The sequence below is a fragment of the Telmatherina bonti genome (assembly GCF_933228915.1).
Source record: "Telmatherina bonti genome assembly, chromosome: 16".
Taxonomy (NCBI): Eukaryota; Metazoa; Chordata; class Actinopteri; order Atheriniformes; family Telmatherinidae; genus Telmatherina; species Telmatherina bonti.
In genome coordinates this window covers 34187068-34204645 of record NC_136614.1, presented here as the reverse complement: position 1 = coordinate 34204645, position 17578 = coordinate 34187068, and the positions used below count along the sequence as shown (strand labels likewise).

Sequence of the window (17578 nt, the reverse complement as noted above, 5' to 3'; positions counted from 1 at the left end):
AAAGTTTTCCCAGAAAACCTGAAACTGTTAGAACATCAAAGGGAAGCGACGTCGTCGTAGACCCTGTGGGTGAAGGATGGGACGTCACCTGCATATACAGGTACGGCCACATGAGCCAATACTTCTGGCAATATAACACTGCTACTATTGACCTTCTGTCCTCACAAAACCCCAACTCAGAAGCATCTTCTTGGCTTCATTCCAGATATTGACAACCATTATTTCCGTCTTTTCTGATCACTTGTTGATCCTCAGCTACGCCCGACTGGCCATTGCCGCCTGATTGGACAGGAAGTAATTTATCATAATCTCCAGGTGAAAATAGAGGTCTCTTAGCAACATGGTGACAAGGATTTTTTTTAGGACGTAAATTGATTAATAATGAATGGTGTTATCATGGATCATTGTGGATTTACCATTTAGTCACTGGATAAACGCTACATGTTGTGGCTGGATTGTAAACCTGCTAGATGGAATATAAAAGCTCCTGGGACAATGGCGGTGATAGACCTCAGGGAGATCTGCTGAAGTTTTAAAGGTTAATTTTCACTTTCTGATCCAGATTATCATCCAACAGAGTAGAAAATCATTTATTCTGAAAACCAAACTAAAACAGACCAAATATAAATTAAAGAGATTTTTTGTAAAACTGCATCTGAGGAAAATTTAACCCGAGGAAGAAAAAGATATTTTGATCAGCTGATAAATCGTCTCATATTGATCTCTGGATCCTAAATCGCATCCAAATCATAACAGAATTTATCATAAACATTAAATCATCCCCTGAATCAATAAAACATCATGAATACAAACACAAGGACAGTTGATGCAAAGTATTATATGGATAAATAAAGGCAATGTCTCAACTGAACATTAACCAGCAGCAGTCACATATTTATCTACTAAACTATTATTGTCAGATAAACTTTGATCATTCTGCTGGTTTTAAAGCGACACGTCTCCACCCAGACATAAACTGAATTTAACCCTCAGAAACAACAAAAACTCAACATGCTCCGATTCATTATTCTAATGGTTACAGAACAGTTTAAGCTGCAAAAATACCAACCTGCTGTTTATCAGAAGGCTTTGTGATGTAAAGACCATCTAAATGAATGGTTTCTTTATCAGCAATTAAGTCAAGATGAAGAAAACATTAAAGTGTTGCATTAAAATGGATTCATGCGGCTTTTAACCCAGTTTGGAACTCCAGTGTTGCTGGTGGAGCCTTTTATTTGTCATTTCTCCCTTCTGGAGCAGAAAAACGCCAACGGCTATTTTCCTGGATGTTGATCATAAGTTTGAAACTTCAGATTATTTTCTGTTTGTTTTCCTGATTTAGTGAAACTGAGCAAATGCAGCTGGGATGAAGATGTTTTACTGGATAAAACACGACGACGTGGTATTTTATGCCTCCAGTAGAACCAAGAAGTTCTGCTCTTTCATCACCATGACAACACTTCCTCATTCATCCAAATATTCAACATCATAACGTGTTTTTGGAAGTCAGAGGTATTAAGAACTCTAACCAGCCAATCACATGGCAGCGTGTAGACACGGTGGCAACAGGGAAGCTCAAGATTGGCGACTCGATGCAGGTCAAGATTTGATGCAATCCCTCGGTTTTCCTTACACTCTCAAAAATAGAGGTACAAGATAAGGACATTTCTGTACCTATAGGTACATTTTAAAGAAATGTTCTCTCAAAAGTACATTACTGGACTTTAAGAGACCAGAAGCACACCTTCAGAGTACGAAAAAGGGTTCAAAGTGACATGAAGTACAAATTTGTACCATTTTAACCATAAGGGTACCTACAGCATTGAAAAATGTTTAATGTGACAAAAACTATTGTGAGCAGTAATTCTAATACTAACAGCCACATAATTATATCTAAAGCAATTTGAAAATTACAATATATAATATATATAATTGTTTGTTTCAATTTTATAAATATATATTTATTCATAAGTGTTTGGCTATTGTCATATTCACTATTTCATTAACTTGTATTATTTTTCACATGGGTTATAAACACATCCTGTTTCAATATAGATTTTAGCCTTTAAAATTGTATTTATTGTTGTGTATTTTGTTGTCTGTTCTCTTTAACTATGGATTCAAACATGCTTTTACAATATCCTAGCAATTTAAATTATTTAAGAGGTTTCCTTGTATGGACAGCACTTTAGGCTGTATATTTGCATGATATGTGCTATGTAGTAAGGATTAAACAATGGGGAGGTTCTAAACTCTGCGTCATGCATAATGAAATTCTACTGCACCGATCCGAGTTGTTTAATCCACTTCTACCATGGTCACATTTTATAACAAATATTTATTTTGTTTTTTTACATTACATGCTAAATATGCAAAAGTACATGAACTATTTCATATTGGCCTCCATATAGTTTTTATGCCAAACAGCTGCCATGAATCTACAGCGCGTTTCACCTGTTAAAAGCAGCTGATCTGCATCACGTGATTAACACGGTGACACCCAAATCGGAGGGATATGACAGTGATTTAACTCACTCGAAATAATGCAGCCAGTTGTCATTAGAATTGTCACTGACCATGATATAAGGTTGAGTTAAAGCAAGTTCTTCTCAAGTCACTGTAAATCCCACATACTGGTAAACCCTAATGGAGTGGCTTTTATTTAACGGGAAATAAGATGCAGTGACATAAAATGCGTCAAGCAAGATAGTCCCCTTAAACAGCAAAGTGGTTGCTAAGCAACCGCGCACTAATACCGCAGACCAGAGTGCGGCAGACTAAAGGCAAAGACACGGCTCATACTCCAGCGCTGAGGTGACATGGCACGAATTTCAACATGGCACTCAGGAATCTGTCGACGGAGGAACTCTTAAAAAAGTTGGTAGAGGAAGGAGGAATTGACGTTTCAGAGGAGGAGGCAAAAAAATTTAGAGGTAAGTGTGATTTTTTTATTTTTTTTTTAAAGATAACATTGGACTTAGCGCTTTTCCAGTCATGCCAACCACTCAGTCAGCATCAATTTTAAAAAGTGAGCTTAATTTAGCAAATATCTGAAAAGTCTTTAACATTGGTAATAGCTAGATGTTACTAAGTTTTTATCAAATTATTAGCGTGACTAATCAGCGATAGCTACAAAAAACTGCGCTGCTAATATATAAACATAGTGATAAAACTATCATTTATAAGCTAACGTTATTGCATCAGCCAGGCTAGGATTTTATTTCCCGCTCAAAATTATTTTAAACAAAGTACAAATTTGTACCTTTTCAAATTTCTGGGGTACATTTCTTTCAGCGCTGTAAATGAGAGCTATAGCTAAGTAGCCTGCATTGCTAAGGGACTGACGTCCGCTGTTGATCCATAGCAACAGGAACCGGGTCAAACACTGACTTCTGTTTACCGGACTGAAATACAGGAGTTTCAGTTGACATTGTGGAGAAAAACAATTACCGGTATTATGGCACAGCTCTGTCACTCACCTATAATCGTTGCCATGATTATGGAGACTGTCCTTTGGTCATGCTAGAAGGCGTGAAAGGTGTGAACGTCCACAAAAGAGATTCATTTAACCAAAAACCCACTTGTGATGAAGAGTTAAAATTACATAGATGTTATATACAGTCCTATTTGTATGTAACTACCCATTTAAACAATAAGTCATCTTAACAATATGTCATGTATTGTTTTTTAAATCAAAATGGCAAGGACCTCAATGCACAGTCAAGTAAAATGAGATTTTTGGGGAAACATTTGACTGATGTAGATTGTTTAAAGTTTCCTTGCTTTAATTAACGACCTAATTTATTCTTATATTTAGATTATGGTGAGATTCTTGATAAGCCCTTATCGGGTTTCCAACCTCCCCGGCACTGTAGTTAATATTACTTTACACATATTGTCCATCTTTTAAACTTTTCTTTCTTGTTTTTTATTTTGCTTTCTATGAATGTTCTATTGCTTCTTTAAAGTGCAAATAAAGTGGACACCGATCCTTATAGATGTTTGTTTTATTATTCTTAAACATTGTTGGATAGTTAAATTGCTGCCAATAAAGTAATCAGAACAATAGACTCATGTCTTTTATAAATAGCACCACACTTTAAAGCTAAAATGGATTATTTGGTTTGAGGAAAAAAATAAATAAATTTGTGTTGATACTAGTTATCATGCATTGTATGTCCAGAGTTTCAGTGGTTCTGTCTTTTTAATAACGTTTTTATTTCCTTACAAATTTGTATTTCAGACAATGATGTTGATGGAGAGACGGTAGACCGTGGACTAACAGAAACCATGATTGCATATCTCTTTGACAAGTCCTTCAAAAAGCAGGTGAAGTTCAGAGACTTTACAGACCGCAACAAGGAAGTCATCCTCACTTTACAAGCAGTCAACACAGAACAAAATACATCTGAAGCTGCTGTGTCCCCAGCAAACCAGAGGTATTATGTACTAAATGTATCCATTTGCAGCTGCATAACAGTGCTTACAAAATGGTAGAGCTAATACTGTTCTCCTTTTTTATATTGCAGTTCTGAACCTATTTATCGCAGACTGCCTGCAGTCATCTCGGTTCCACAATTTCCCCAAGATGTCCAGAGCCACTTCGATGCTAAAGAACCAGTCCACAAAGAACAGAAGTACCGGAACAAAATAATTGGTGCTCTTTATGAAATGCTGTCACAGTACACAATGTAAGGGTTCCTTTCTAAATATTACACAGTAATATCAATAATGCCATAGCAGAATAAAATCCGACTTTGCATGCATTCAAGCTTAGCCTGGACTTCTGTCTTCACAATTGCCATTTTTATGATTTCCAAAAGAAATGAATTAATTCATGAAAGTTATTAATTCATGGCCAGTCATTTTGGCTGTTCTAATACATATAACATGAAATTTTGAAAGGGCATGAATGTGTTCCTTTTTTCTTTTTTTTTCTTTTTTGTTTTTAACCCCAATTTATATTAAAAGTTCAACCTCACCTACATTAGTCAAACATACACAATGGTGATCACAATAGTTACTTATTGGAGTTTAAGGGCAAAAATGCCCCCAAGACTAGACAAGAATTATCAAAGTAATGTGGGTTGTTTTGTCATGTTTGATACAGGTATCCAACCCACTCAGACTACATCCAGGTCATTAAAGCACTGATTGTGAAGTATCCATTTTTAAGGGACGTACATGGAAATGGTTACGTAAGTACTTCCTCGTTTCTTCTTTAAAAAATGACATATTAACACACAGTATGCAAAATTAATTATATCCATTTGGACCGACTAGCATACCTGGCACAGTCAACTCAAGAGAAAATTCAAAGCAGAACGGGCTCCACTAATCAGCAACGACGAAGTAAAACGGGTCAAAGAGAAGTTTGGACAAGCAAGGAATCTAAAGACCACAGAAGAATCCACATCTTCACGTCCTAAACGACTGAAGCCATCTCTAGTAAGTCCTCACGCTCAGCCTCTCAAGGGCGAAGGCAACTCATTTAGTCATACTGTATCACATGAATAATCATGAGATATCTTCTTTGATAAAGGAATCGTGCATCATGGGGGAAGATGCTGCTTCAGTTGAGGCTCGTATCAAGGTGCTGCTTGATCAGTACAAAAGGCTACACCCTGACATGACGCTGGTGAAAGACCGCATGATGAAAACCTTTGCATGGAGACGAAGAGAAATAGCAGAAGGAATGTCTACTGAGGATCTCTTACAGAGATATCCATTCCTACGGACATCTGCAGGGGTAAGATCTGTTTAGCTGATTAGGATGCAACTAATGATTACTTTCATTGTCAGTTAACCTGTTAATTATTTTCTGCATTCACTGATTACTTAAGCTTTTCATAATCTTGTTCAATTTTCCCCAAGTCTTGCTTGTAGCGGATGTGAGCCCCTTGCAGTAATTAGCTGATGCCTGATTTACCTTAGCTGATTTACCTGATTAAGCCATCGCTTGTTTTGGTTTATAAAATGTCCCAATTGCTATAATTTAGACGTTGGTATGGATGAACAATTGCTTTTTACTTTGAAAAAATCTCAAACTCTTTGTCAAAATACTTGGAAATTAAGTACTCAAGTATTCCATTAATTGTTGCAGCTTTAAATCTGATGCCAACTTGAGCAATGGATGGGATAAATGAAGGCACTTGAAATTTATCCCAGGCTGCATGTTAAACTTGAGAAAGTTTGTTTAAAATCTTTATAAAATGTTTTGTCTATTTTACTTAAATTTTCAGCTGTGCAATGAGGTTGATGCTTTGCATCCCTCTGCAGTCAACCTCTGCCAACACTTCAGAGAGAACTTCACCTGTGTTCTTTCAAATATTCTTAAACTCATCAAGGATTTGCCACTAAAGAAAATCTACATGGAGGCAAGAGAGGACGCACTGGCTGAAGACATTACAGGGGAGGATTTGAACACATGCAAATAGTCAGTTTTGCTCCATAATCTTGTAATTTGTGTGAAGTCTCTTCTAAAGAGAATAGCAACAGTTGCACAGAACTATCATAGGATGTATAATGCAACATTATTCTAATGTCTTTAGTTTCTTTCATGACCCAATGTACCGCTGAGACTTTAATGCAGTAGCCTGTCTGTGGAAATTTGCACAATGTTATTAGTTGAAATTTGGTGACGCACACTCACAGTAATACCATCTGTATGACATAGGAATTGACTTCAAGGGGGGACTTCTCCTCCTGCCATCAATTTTCAAAGAGAAAATAGAAGATTTCATCATCCTTGGAGAGGTAAATACCTGATGCCATGCTTGGCCACAAGTTAATGTTCTTTTGGATCAGTGTGCATTTCTCATCAGTTCTAACATTTTATATACATATACCATCATTTTTTCCCCTCTTATGTAGAATAATCCTCTAAGCCCATACCCAACCATTCAAATGAAGGACTGGGATTGGAAAACTGCCTTCTCCAGACAATGTCACCGTGTTGTGACAGTTGAAGGAATTGAGGTTTGTTCCTGCAGTTCACTGGATGAAGCCTACATCGCAGCTTTCTGCACATTCTTTCTGTTCAACATGACTTATCCTGCATACCTCAGAAAGACGCTGATGTTTCTTCAGAGTTGTATTGCAAACATCATTGAGCAGGGAGACAAACCCCTGCCAGTAACTGTCACTCGAGTGCTCAACCACCTTTACTGAACATGCCTGGACCACAAAAATGTTCAAAATGTTCAAAAAGGACCTTTACACTTCAGCATGATTCAGCATGTTGGACTTGTACATGGCCATGAACCTCACTTCAGCATAACCTGTGGGATAAGTAACTGCCAGTCAGCTTTTTCCAAGTATCATTCTTTTAGGCGGCATGTTTATCGAAAACACAAAGACACTTTTTCAAATTGCTCCAAGGTAACGGAAGAACATTTCAAAGAACACACAAACACAGAAGTTGAACACACACACACACACACACAGTTCAACAACCCACACCACCCAGTATGGACAGTTTACTTGAGAATTTAAGAGACCATTTGTTTAGCTTTATACTCAAGTGTTCTGAAAAAAAATAATCTGTCCATCTCTGTCCAGCAAGACATTGTTGATGATAAGTTTTTGTTGTGTTTCTTTAAAGAAAACTACGACTCATTTATTTCATATCATTTGGATAAGAATGGTTTCCACATCACTGATTGTCCAGAACTTGAGCAGGTTTTGTCAACCTCAGACTTTTTCCAGAAAGCAGGTGATTTAATTCGGTCACCATTCATGATAAAAGAACACTGCAAATCCAAAATGAACATGACAGAACCCATCAGTTACACAGTAAGAGACAATTCAGGAATGGAAATAGGTAGTTACTCTTATGTTCCAATCACACCAGTATTAAAAAGCTATTGTCAGGTGCAGGATGTGTGGGATCAGATAGTTTTGCAGAACCACAGAAACCAAGATGAGGATGTTCTTACAGATTACAGTGATGGCATGTATTTTAAAGAGCATTCATTTTTCAAAGATCACCCTCAAGCTGTCAGGCTTCATTTTTACGAGGATGAGTTTGAAATTGTAAACCCACTTGGTGCTAAAAGAAATAAATACAAAATCTGTGCTTTTTATTATACAGTAGGGAATATAAGTGTAAAATATCGCTCAAAGTTGAGTCACATTCATTTAGCGTTGATGGTTCGCCATTCACATTTAAAAGAATGTGGGCTTGACACTGTACTACAACCCCTAATCCTGACCTGGAGATGCTATCCACAGAGGGTTTCACTATCTGTCTTGATGAAGTAGAGCACACAATTCTTGCTGCGTTAGCAACAATTTCATGTGACAACCTCTCTGCTCATATGATTGGACGGTTTTCAATGTCTTTCAATACTGGCCCAATATGTCGTTTTTGTATGGCCTCACATTCAGAGATACAACAAAGGTTTTGTGAGACAGTTATGTTCTTAGAACAACTGAAGTACATAAATACCACATAGACTGTGTGAAAAATGACAAAGACAGTGCTGCTTTGTACGGTGTCTATGGTAATTGTACATTTGATGCACTGTCTTACTTTGATGTGACAAAGTGTCTTCCACCGGATGTAATGCATGACTTGCTGGAGGGAGTTATCCCTCTGGTAATGAAGCTCATCATTTGTAAAGCTCATAATGAAAAGCACATAACCATAGCTAAAATCAACGATCAGCCGAAACATGTAAATATTGGGAAGAATGACAGACAAAACAAACCAATCCCACTGACTGAAAAGATTCTTAAAAATTCTAACATAGTAGGATCTGCCAGTCAAAAATGGTGCCTATTCAGGCTTTTTCCTTTTTTAATGGCTCACCATATTCCACCTGGTAGTCCATATTGGGATGTGTTCTTACTGTGTTCAGATATTGTGGATATCATAATGGCTCCCAAAATAAGAAAAGATGAACTTGCTCTTTTAAACTTGCTGATTCAAGAATTCCTTGAGAAAACTACTGAAGTCTTTGGAAAGGTTTTAACACCGAAGTGCCACTATCTTGTTCACTATCCTAGACTAATATTGATGTATGGTCCTCTTCGCCTTTTGTGGTGTATAAGATACGAAAGCAAGCATCAGTATTTTAAAAATATAGCCAGCAAATGCAGGAACTTTGTAAACATTACTGCAACTCTGAGCAATCGTCATCAAATGAAGCAATGCTGGGAGTTTTCTTCAGATCGGTTGCAAGGTGACTTTCAACATGCACTCAGCAAAAGTGTTTGTGTGCCATTTTCATCTCTGCCAGGTGATTTACAGAACACTTTGGAGTTACACAAAAGTTTTCAAAATGTGCAGTTTCAGGATAAAGTGCTTCAGCGTGTGTCTGCTTTAACTCTCAGTTGTGTCAAATATGCCACTGAGGATGTTTTTGTAGTTGGCCATGTACACACTGAAGCCATCCCTTTATTCTTGAAAATCAAGTACATTCTGAATGTTGACACTTGTTGGGTGTTGTGTGGGAAACTGTTATTTCCTTGCTCTTTTGACAGTCATTTCCATGCTTACCAAGTAACGGTTGACAATGACTGGATTCTGCTCAATCCGGGAAATGAGTTGGACTATCAAGCCCTAGATACATATGTAGTTGATGATAGACTGTTTGTTTCTTTGCGGTATTCTGTGTAAATATTAAGTGATTGTTTAAGACATTTCCCATAAAATGTATTGATGTCAATTTCTGTGACATTGTGATTTTATGTTCTTGTGATGAAAATAAAGTCACAAAGCAAATATTGTGGTCAGTTGGGGTACATTTTTGTCTCTTTGAAGTCCAGAATAGGTTGTCGCTGGGGGGGTACACTAATAAGTACCCTTTTGTACCATTTTGAATGGGAACATTTCTGTACTATAGTTTGAAGGTACATTTATGTCTTGCAGGGTACATAATTGTACTTTAAGTGGTACAACTTGATAAGGTACAAAAATAGACCAGAACTGAAGGGTACAGAAATGTCTCTCAAAAGAGTACACCCCCAGCGACAAGCATTTTTACCTTTTTAGGTACAAGCTGGTACCTCTATTTTTGAGTGTGTAGCAGGGCTATTTATTATGAATTAGCATGAACTGACGAGTCCGAAGGGCCCTGAGAGGACGCTGTGGCGCACAGCTGAACTGAACTGAACATGGCGTTAGCTGTGCCCAGATGTTCGAACTACCCCCCCTTTTGCTACATGGAGCTGCAGTCTACAGCAGACCATACAGAGCCCTCATTCCGTTGGTGATTCGGCCATAAGGTCATTTTCTCCTCGAGCCAGGTCACGTGACTTCCAGCTGTCACCGCAGCAACCAAGACACAAGTGAAGATGTCGTTCCGAATTCAATTCAAACACATGCGAAAATATTTCCTTAAACTTTGTTTTATTCCCTGCTGAATACCTATTCAATATAGAAATGATACAAAAACGAATGATCCGTAGGTTTTTGGGTTTTTTTTTTTTAAAACCTGCTTTGTTGTTTGTGTCACTCGCTCAGTTTTAAGCTCCTCCCTGCAATGCATTCTGGTCTATATTGTCTATATGGTGACAGTCAATGCTCACTACCTTTCAAGATGCATTGTGGGTAATTTGAGAACCCTACTTTTTTTTCTCTGGACATTCTGACACCTCTAGAAAATGGTGTGAGAACTATAGAGGGCACTATGTAGGGAACAGTGTGGATGTTTGGACAAAGCCAACGAGTTCACTGTCCTCCAACGGTTCCACAGTCACCAGATCTACACCAGATGATGGTGGAACAGGAGATTCTCATCATGATGTGGAGGAACCATTGACTGTATATAAAAGATGGGCGGAGCCTCCGTGACGTCACCCGTAGGTTTCTGAAGAGCTGAATTGAAGCTCGGTGGGCGGTTCCTACCATCACCATCTTGGCAGGGGCATGCGCGTCGTCTCGCCCGGAAAATACAAATATGGGCAAAGAGGTGACGCTGAGAGGGGGGCTGTAGCGTCATGGTGGATGATTGACATCGAGCGAACTCCGAGATAACGGGAGCTAACCAGCTAATGGAGGTAAGCGGGCTAAAGCTAAGTCACGTTGTTAACCCCGGTTGTTCTACATTCTTCTTACTTGAAGCGGGAAATCTGATACCTGTCAATCAAAAGGACACGCCCAATGCCAAACTTCGAGATTAAATTACTTTTAAACGGGTTAGTTAGAAAAAAATACACTCCCCCCACAGTTGTCATGAAGGTAAACCTGACCTATTAAACCTAAAATGGATTTTTAAACCAGGCAGTAAACATGTTTATTTCTGCTGTGAAGTTGGTCTTTTTAACATGAGAGTCTATGGGGATTTGCTCTGTTTTGCAGCCCCTAGTGGATGAAGGAGGAACTGCAATTTTATGCACTTCTGCATAGGCTTCACTTTTAACCACCGGAGGTTGCCGCTTGGGTGGAACGGGAGATTCTCACCGTGATGATATGTGATGATTCATGTCAATATGGAGCAGAACCTCAGAAATGTTTCTGACTCCTTGGTGAATCACACCATGAACTAAGAAAGGTTTCCGGTACTAGAAGATGGAGATGGACGGGATAGTTTAATTTGTCTTCTACTGGGAAATAAAAAGGCAAATAAGCCTCAGAGGTTTTAACATTCCAGCAGTCACTGATAAAACTCGTGCAACAGATACGGTAGCTGCATAATTCTCCTCAACTTGCCATGCAGTACAGAATGAGGAAATGTTTCTATTCATGAAAAGAAATGAAGAAAAACCAGATGTCAGCTGAGAAAAAAAAAGCAGGATACCGGAATCAGCTTTCTCCAGTTAAACCACACAAACACTTCAATGTCTAAATGTTTGTTTTTTTTTATCTGTGAACATTAACTAACTTTAGATTAACTACAGTTAGCAGCAAGTTTCAGCCTTTATTCATGAGGATGTAACAAACAGAAATCAGGTAGTCATAAAGTTCTGTTGTTCTCCTTCTGTATTTCATCCTTCATGAGAATTATTGACCTAAAAATGAACACTTCCTGGTCTCAGGTAATGATTAACCTCCTTCAAGCCAAGACTTTAGACACAGTTCCTCTGTGCCGAGAGAAAAACGTGTCCTGCCGCAGCACTTTACAGGCTTTCAGCTGTTTGTCCTGACAGCAGGAACTTAACCTAAAAGCATTCGCATGTAGGGAGCAATAGAACCCTGAAATCACTGAATGTCACTCTGGATTCACCTGTCACGTCGGATTTTGAAGAAGTCCCTGTAGGAGTATGTTTTCATTCAAAATTAAAAGATTAATTAATAATTAAAGAAGTTTTTTCTACATGTGTAGAGCTTGAATAAGTTTGGTTAAAACTTGAGCCCAAAGTTGACGCCTTGTGTGTTTCTACGGGTAGAAACACACCTGTGAGCTCAGGTAGAAACCTGAACGGGTTAATCTGGTGCATGAAACCCTGAAACTGAAGTTGTAGAACTGGTCATCCTTCAGAACAACAAACACATGATAGAAGATCATACAGACGTACGGTTCTGCGTCGAGGCTCTCGACAGGTGCGACGTAGTTGGCGGGGATGTATCCCTGCTTGGAGGCTGAGATCCCGGTCAGGGCTTTGGCCAGCCACCATTCTCCGGTACTCTTGTCCAGCGCCTCCAGCGTGTCTCCGGTTTGGAAGCTCAGGTCGTGCTCGGTTCTGGCGGCGTAGTCGTACAGAGCGATGTAGATCTCCGGTTCTGGTCTCGATGGGGTCTGGGGTAAAGGTCTTTCTGTAGGAGAGCTCAGTTCTGGTTCTGATTTGACTTTTGCTCCGGGGTTTTCTATCACCGCGAGAGGTTTCCCCACGCGCGTGCTCTCATCCCCGGAAGGCTCGGATTTCTTAAAACACCCCAAAAAACTCTGCCAGCAGGCAGAAAACCTCTTCTGGATCGCCATGGTGGTCCTCAGTCACGTCCAGTCATGGAGACGGGAAGAGAAGTGTGTGTGTGTCCATCCTCATGATCCACGCGCCATCAAGTGATCCCACGTCTGGTCTTTGCCCTCCACACACACCCCGCTGTCTGAGCCGTCCGGAGGGGAGTTTCCTGCTGCACAAGCAGGTTCCCGGTTCTGGTTCAACCACCTGTACCTGAGGAATGAGGAGCGGCTCGGAAACGTGGTGACGTCATAAACTGGTCTCACGCAGGGCCGGATTTGTTGATTTCCTCAAGCATTTCGTGGAACATGTCAGCGCTTAAAGGAGAATCCCTGCTTCCTCCTGGATCATCGCTGCTCACATCTTTCTATTGATGGGCTGAATTCTGCCAAAACAAATGGCATCATTTTGTTGTCCTTCCCACCTTACTGCTCACACAGCTGCAGCCTTTGGACCAAAGTCCACTCAGGTAAAACACTCACCATGGATGACATCCTGAGGATTGTGGCAATCACTTATCCTCAGCCTGGCTTTCGGATGACCGGGGTTCAGCCTCACAACGTCTTTTTGGACCATCTTTTGTCTCAGATCGACCTATCAGACACCAATCCCAAGCACCAACCCCGAGCCGGCTTCTGCAGGCCCAGGCAAGCAAGCATCACACTATTCTTTGGTAGTCATAACACCATCAACAACACATTAACTCCAGGGGATGTTAGGCCCCTGAGCCAAAAGCTGCTCTGAGAAAAAAGTTCCATCAGCAGAAGAAAAAGAGAAAAACTTTAGTCTCTGACACACATGTAGGAAAACAATGTCTATTAAAAAAGAAATGCAAGGCAACCAAATCCAAAACACCAAAGAAGAAAAGAGAAGAAGAAAAAGATGATGGGCACAAAAAGAGTCCGTGTGCCTGGTCTACGTAGAGCAGGGATCTCCAAAGCCCAGAGGACCGGAGCTGGGCAGCTCTGGTGTAAACAGACAACCAGGAGAAATCTATGTGCAGGGTGTAATACGCAAAGATGAGCCCATAAAAATGCCCCCATGGCAAATCAGAACCGCCAGAACTGTGACTCAGATGAGTCTGATCGTTCATGAAAGGTTAAACAGGCAGTTTGGTCTTCAATCCGGTGTGTGTGTGTGTGTGTGTTAGGCTAAGATCAGGCAAGGGACCCAAATGCAGGACTTTAGAGACTAAACAGAAGTTTAAGAAAAGATTTATTCCACCAGGACTTGAATCTGATCAGGCAGGTATTCTGGATCACTCAGGATATGGTCGGTAACGATCTGATGAAGAAAAACACAGAATAAATACAGACAAAGTGGGAATTTATCTCAGGTGAAATCCATCTATGATGGAACAAAACACAAAGACAGGAAGGACAAGACACCTGTATCCGGTGAAATTTTTTAGCAATAAAGAGTTGATTTACATGCTGGATGCACAAAGTTCTCCTTCAGGACGTGCCTGAGATTTGCCTCAGCAGCTTGTTGACTTTACATCATGGAGACAGAATAGATTCTCTTCATTCTTCCTCTATTTTTCTGCTTTTTGTTCAACTTTGTTCGACAGATCCTGCAACGTCTTCAACACCGTGTTTGACTCGGCTTTAACAGCCCTTCTTTTTTTTCTGCTGAGATCCCATTGGCTAAAGGAAACATATATGTTATTCATCTCAGGTGCAGCAGGCTAGAAACCCCCATTTGCTGTAAAACCATGAACACGTCCATAACTTCTGTCCTGACCTGAAGTTTCCATGTGGAGAAGTGTCTGAAGATCCTGGCCTGACTGGAGGGGTGTTAAATCCAGCCTTTTTCCTTTCCTGTTTCTACATCTTTCCTCCACTTTTCCTCTCTGTCCTGCTTTCTCTCCGGTCTTCAGCATCACACCTCAGCAGTGTGCAGAAACTCTGCATAAATAAATGAGAAAATGTCGTGTCTATTATAAATTATTTAAACATAAATAACTTAAAAATAGCTGAATCCATGGTAAGTTAATAAGTTACTGCACCACTGACATTCTGGAACCTGGTGCCTAGAGAGGAAACTCATGATGAATAATACATCCATACATGCTAAACAAGCATATTATGCTAAATAAATACACACATTTAATCTCGCTTTAGATAATGAAATCGGTCTTAATATAAGGCTGATGTGGACGCAGGGAAGTCGGGAAAATGTGCCAGCTGTGAAATTTTATGTTCCTGTAAAGACAGAGGACAGAGGCAGTTTTATTTATTATTACGGATTAAAAAAATGACATCTATATTATTCCTACATCTGAGTAACAGGGTTGCATTGCTTTGAGAACCAAGGTTCTCAAATTTAACACACATTCGCGTTACATACCCCCACCACACATGATGTAATATCAGATCATTCATCCTGCAGTTGTCCCATAAATGCAAGGCTGGAAAACGTTCAAATTCATCCTAATAAAGAGGATAAAGTGGCTTTTGGTGGGTTTGGTTCAACCATTGTGAAAAGAATCAACCTAAAATCACAAAGATAATGCCAAATTCAAATGTTTAATCCAACATGTGTGCTAACTTTGTTGTGTTTGCATTGTGTTAAAAAATAAGTTGCTAATTACATATTTTAATCTCTGCAGTAATGGTTTAAATCCCAAAATTATTTGATAAATGTTATATGTTATATGATAAATTTGATATGTTTTCCACTCCTGCTCTCAGCGAAGGTGGACGCTTCTATCTGCGCTCCTGTTTCCTCCCTCTCCTCCCACTCTGGCCTGCGACTTTGTCCTGTCTGACTCTGAGCCTCTTTTTACATCTCTATACGGTTTACTCAATTTACATCATGGATTTGATCGGCTGGTCTCTCAACGCAATCGATCAAATTTTCTCAACCTGAAGATCGGGCAGAGGGGAGCCCGCATGTCCTGAGGGGACGCTTCCGGCTGGATACGTTCAGGACTCATGGACCAGGTGGAGACCTATGTGTCTGGCGGTTCTGTCCTCTGAGGACGTGGAGGACGTTTACATCTTTGGATTATTGGTGATCAGGATTCTGCTGATTGGCGCTGGTGGAGTCCTGATCTACCTCAAGACCCGTGAGATTGCCAGAATTCTGTAACAGTATGTGTCGGGCTAGCAGTGCACAGACTCTGGCGCTGACCGGATTCAACCGTAAGCAGGATGTCAGTCTGGTCCACACTGGTCGTCTGGCTGCGGTCCTGGAGCTAGTCCGCAAAATCGATAACAACATGGAGAAAGTGTGAATTGGAGGAAATTGACCCCCCCATTCGGCTGTCTGGATCTGCCGCCTGAGATCAGCTATGGACTCAAGGCCGAGGGCAAATTGTTTTCATCGCCTGGAACCCAAACAACAATCATATCTGGATTCGGCTTCCCAGCGGCCTTGGGCCGACGCAAACCCCCCTGAGAACGGAAGAAGACATGTTCATAGATGCTCTGTCCCCCTCCTCATCTACACCCAGCCCCTTCCCACATGATTCACCGCCTTCCTGGACTTTGTGTGTCTTGTTCAGTCTGTGCTTCAGTGTATGAGGTTTTTTTTTCTCTGTATTTTCGGACCGCATCTTCCCAGAATTACATGACCTTTTTTTTGCCCTCGACCCCCTATGATCCCATTGTATCTCTGTTCTTATCTATTGTAAGGCAGCACTGGTATAATAGCTGCATGGCCTAAGATTAGCTCAGTTCTGTATTGCTCTTTTGCCATGAATGTTACATGTTTGTATGTCTGACCTTGGACGAGCTGGCTTGAACTCTGAATTTGACTGATGATGAATAAAGTATCTTTGATTTGATTTGATTGATTTAAGAGACCACCTGTAATTAGCTTGCAATGCCCCAGTTTGAGAATTAAATGGTTACATTGACAGTCAACGCTGCAAAGAGTGGAAAAATATGACAAAAATTTAAGAAAACCTTATTCTTTGTCTACACAAGATGTTACATAAATCTCTGGGTCATCCGACCAGAGGTGAATAATCTGGGTCCTGTCTGGCAGCTGTTTCAACAAGTCACTGAACCAGTTGAATTAACCAGCTCAGCTCCACTGCAGGTAGACGAGCCTGTCAGTGAAAACACCTGTTCTAAATGCACAGGTAGATCCAAAAACATTGGAGGACTTTTACTTTACTTTTACTTGTACTTTATCCACCTCTGCATGTGACTCACGGTTTTTATTATTCAAAGTAATAATATTGATTTAATATGTTGATTTTTAAATGAACTATTTCAGTAATAACAGAGTAAGCCCATAAACACGATCATACAAAAAGGGACATTAAAATGGTTAAATTGGACATGCTTCCAGAAGACAGGACAGGAGGATAAACGCCTTCGCTTTAGATCTGTGGTAATTTAATAATGAAGTTTTATGTACTTGTCCATAACAACAAAGTTTAAGAAACAAATAAAAGCACACATCTGGTTGTTCACACGATGACCATGTGACCTGGAAGGAGCACACTTTTTTTTTTTTTTAGTTTTACTGTCTTAAAGTGTCAGAAATGAAAAAAAAACCCAGACAAACCAGCTCATAACTCAGAGGTACGTAGGATAAACACCTTTGCTTAAGATCAGTGGTAGTTTAATATTTTGGAACATGTTTTCTAACAACTGTATTTCTATTTTTCACAGGAAAATTGTAAATTAGAAAAGCATGCTTTAGCATGGAAATTTATAGGTTGGACAGAAAATGTCCTCCACTTGTGGCTTGTGCGCTCAGGGGCGCCATATGGAGG

At 39.9% G+C, this 17578-nt stretch overlaps 1 protein-coding gene across 1 annotated transcript in view; it reads right to left on the bottom strand.

Moving 5' to 3' along the window:
• frk (fyn-related Src family tyrosine kinase) overlaps positions 1 to 12866 on the bottom strand; it is a gene marked incomplete at both ends in the record, with an annotated part of 21721 nt that extends 8855 nt beyond the window's left edge. The window contains one exon of the mRNA XM_079255995.1: positions 12463 to 12866. Coding sequence (XP_079112121.1) covers positions 12463 to 12866 — 404 coding nt within the window. The remainder of the gene's footprint in view (positions 1 to 12462) is intronic.
• Between the last annotated feature and the right edge of the window lie 4712 nt (positions 12867 to 17578).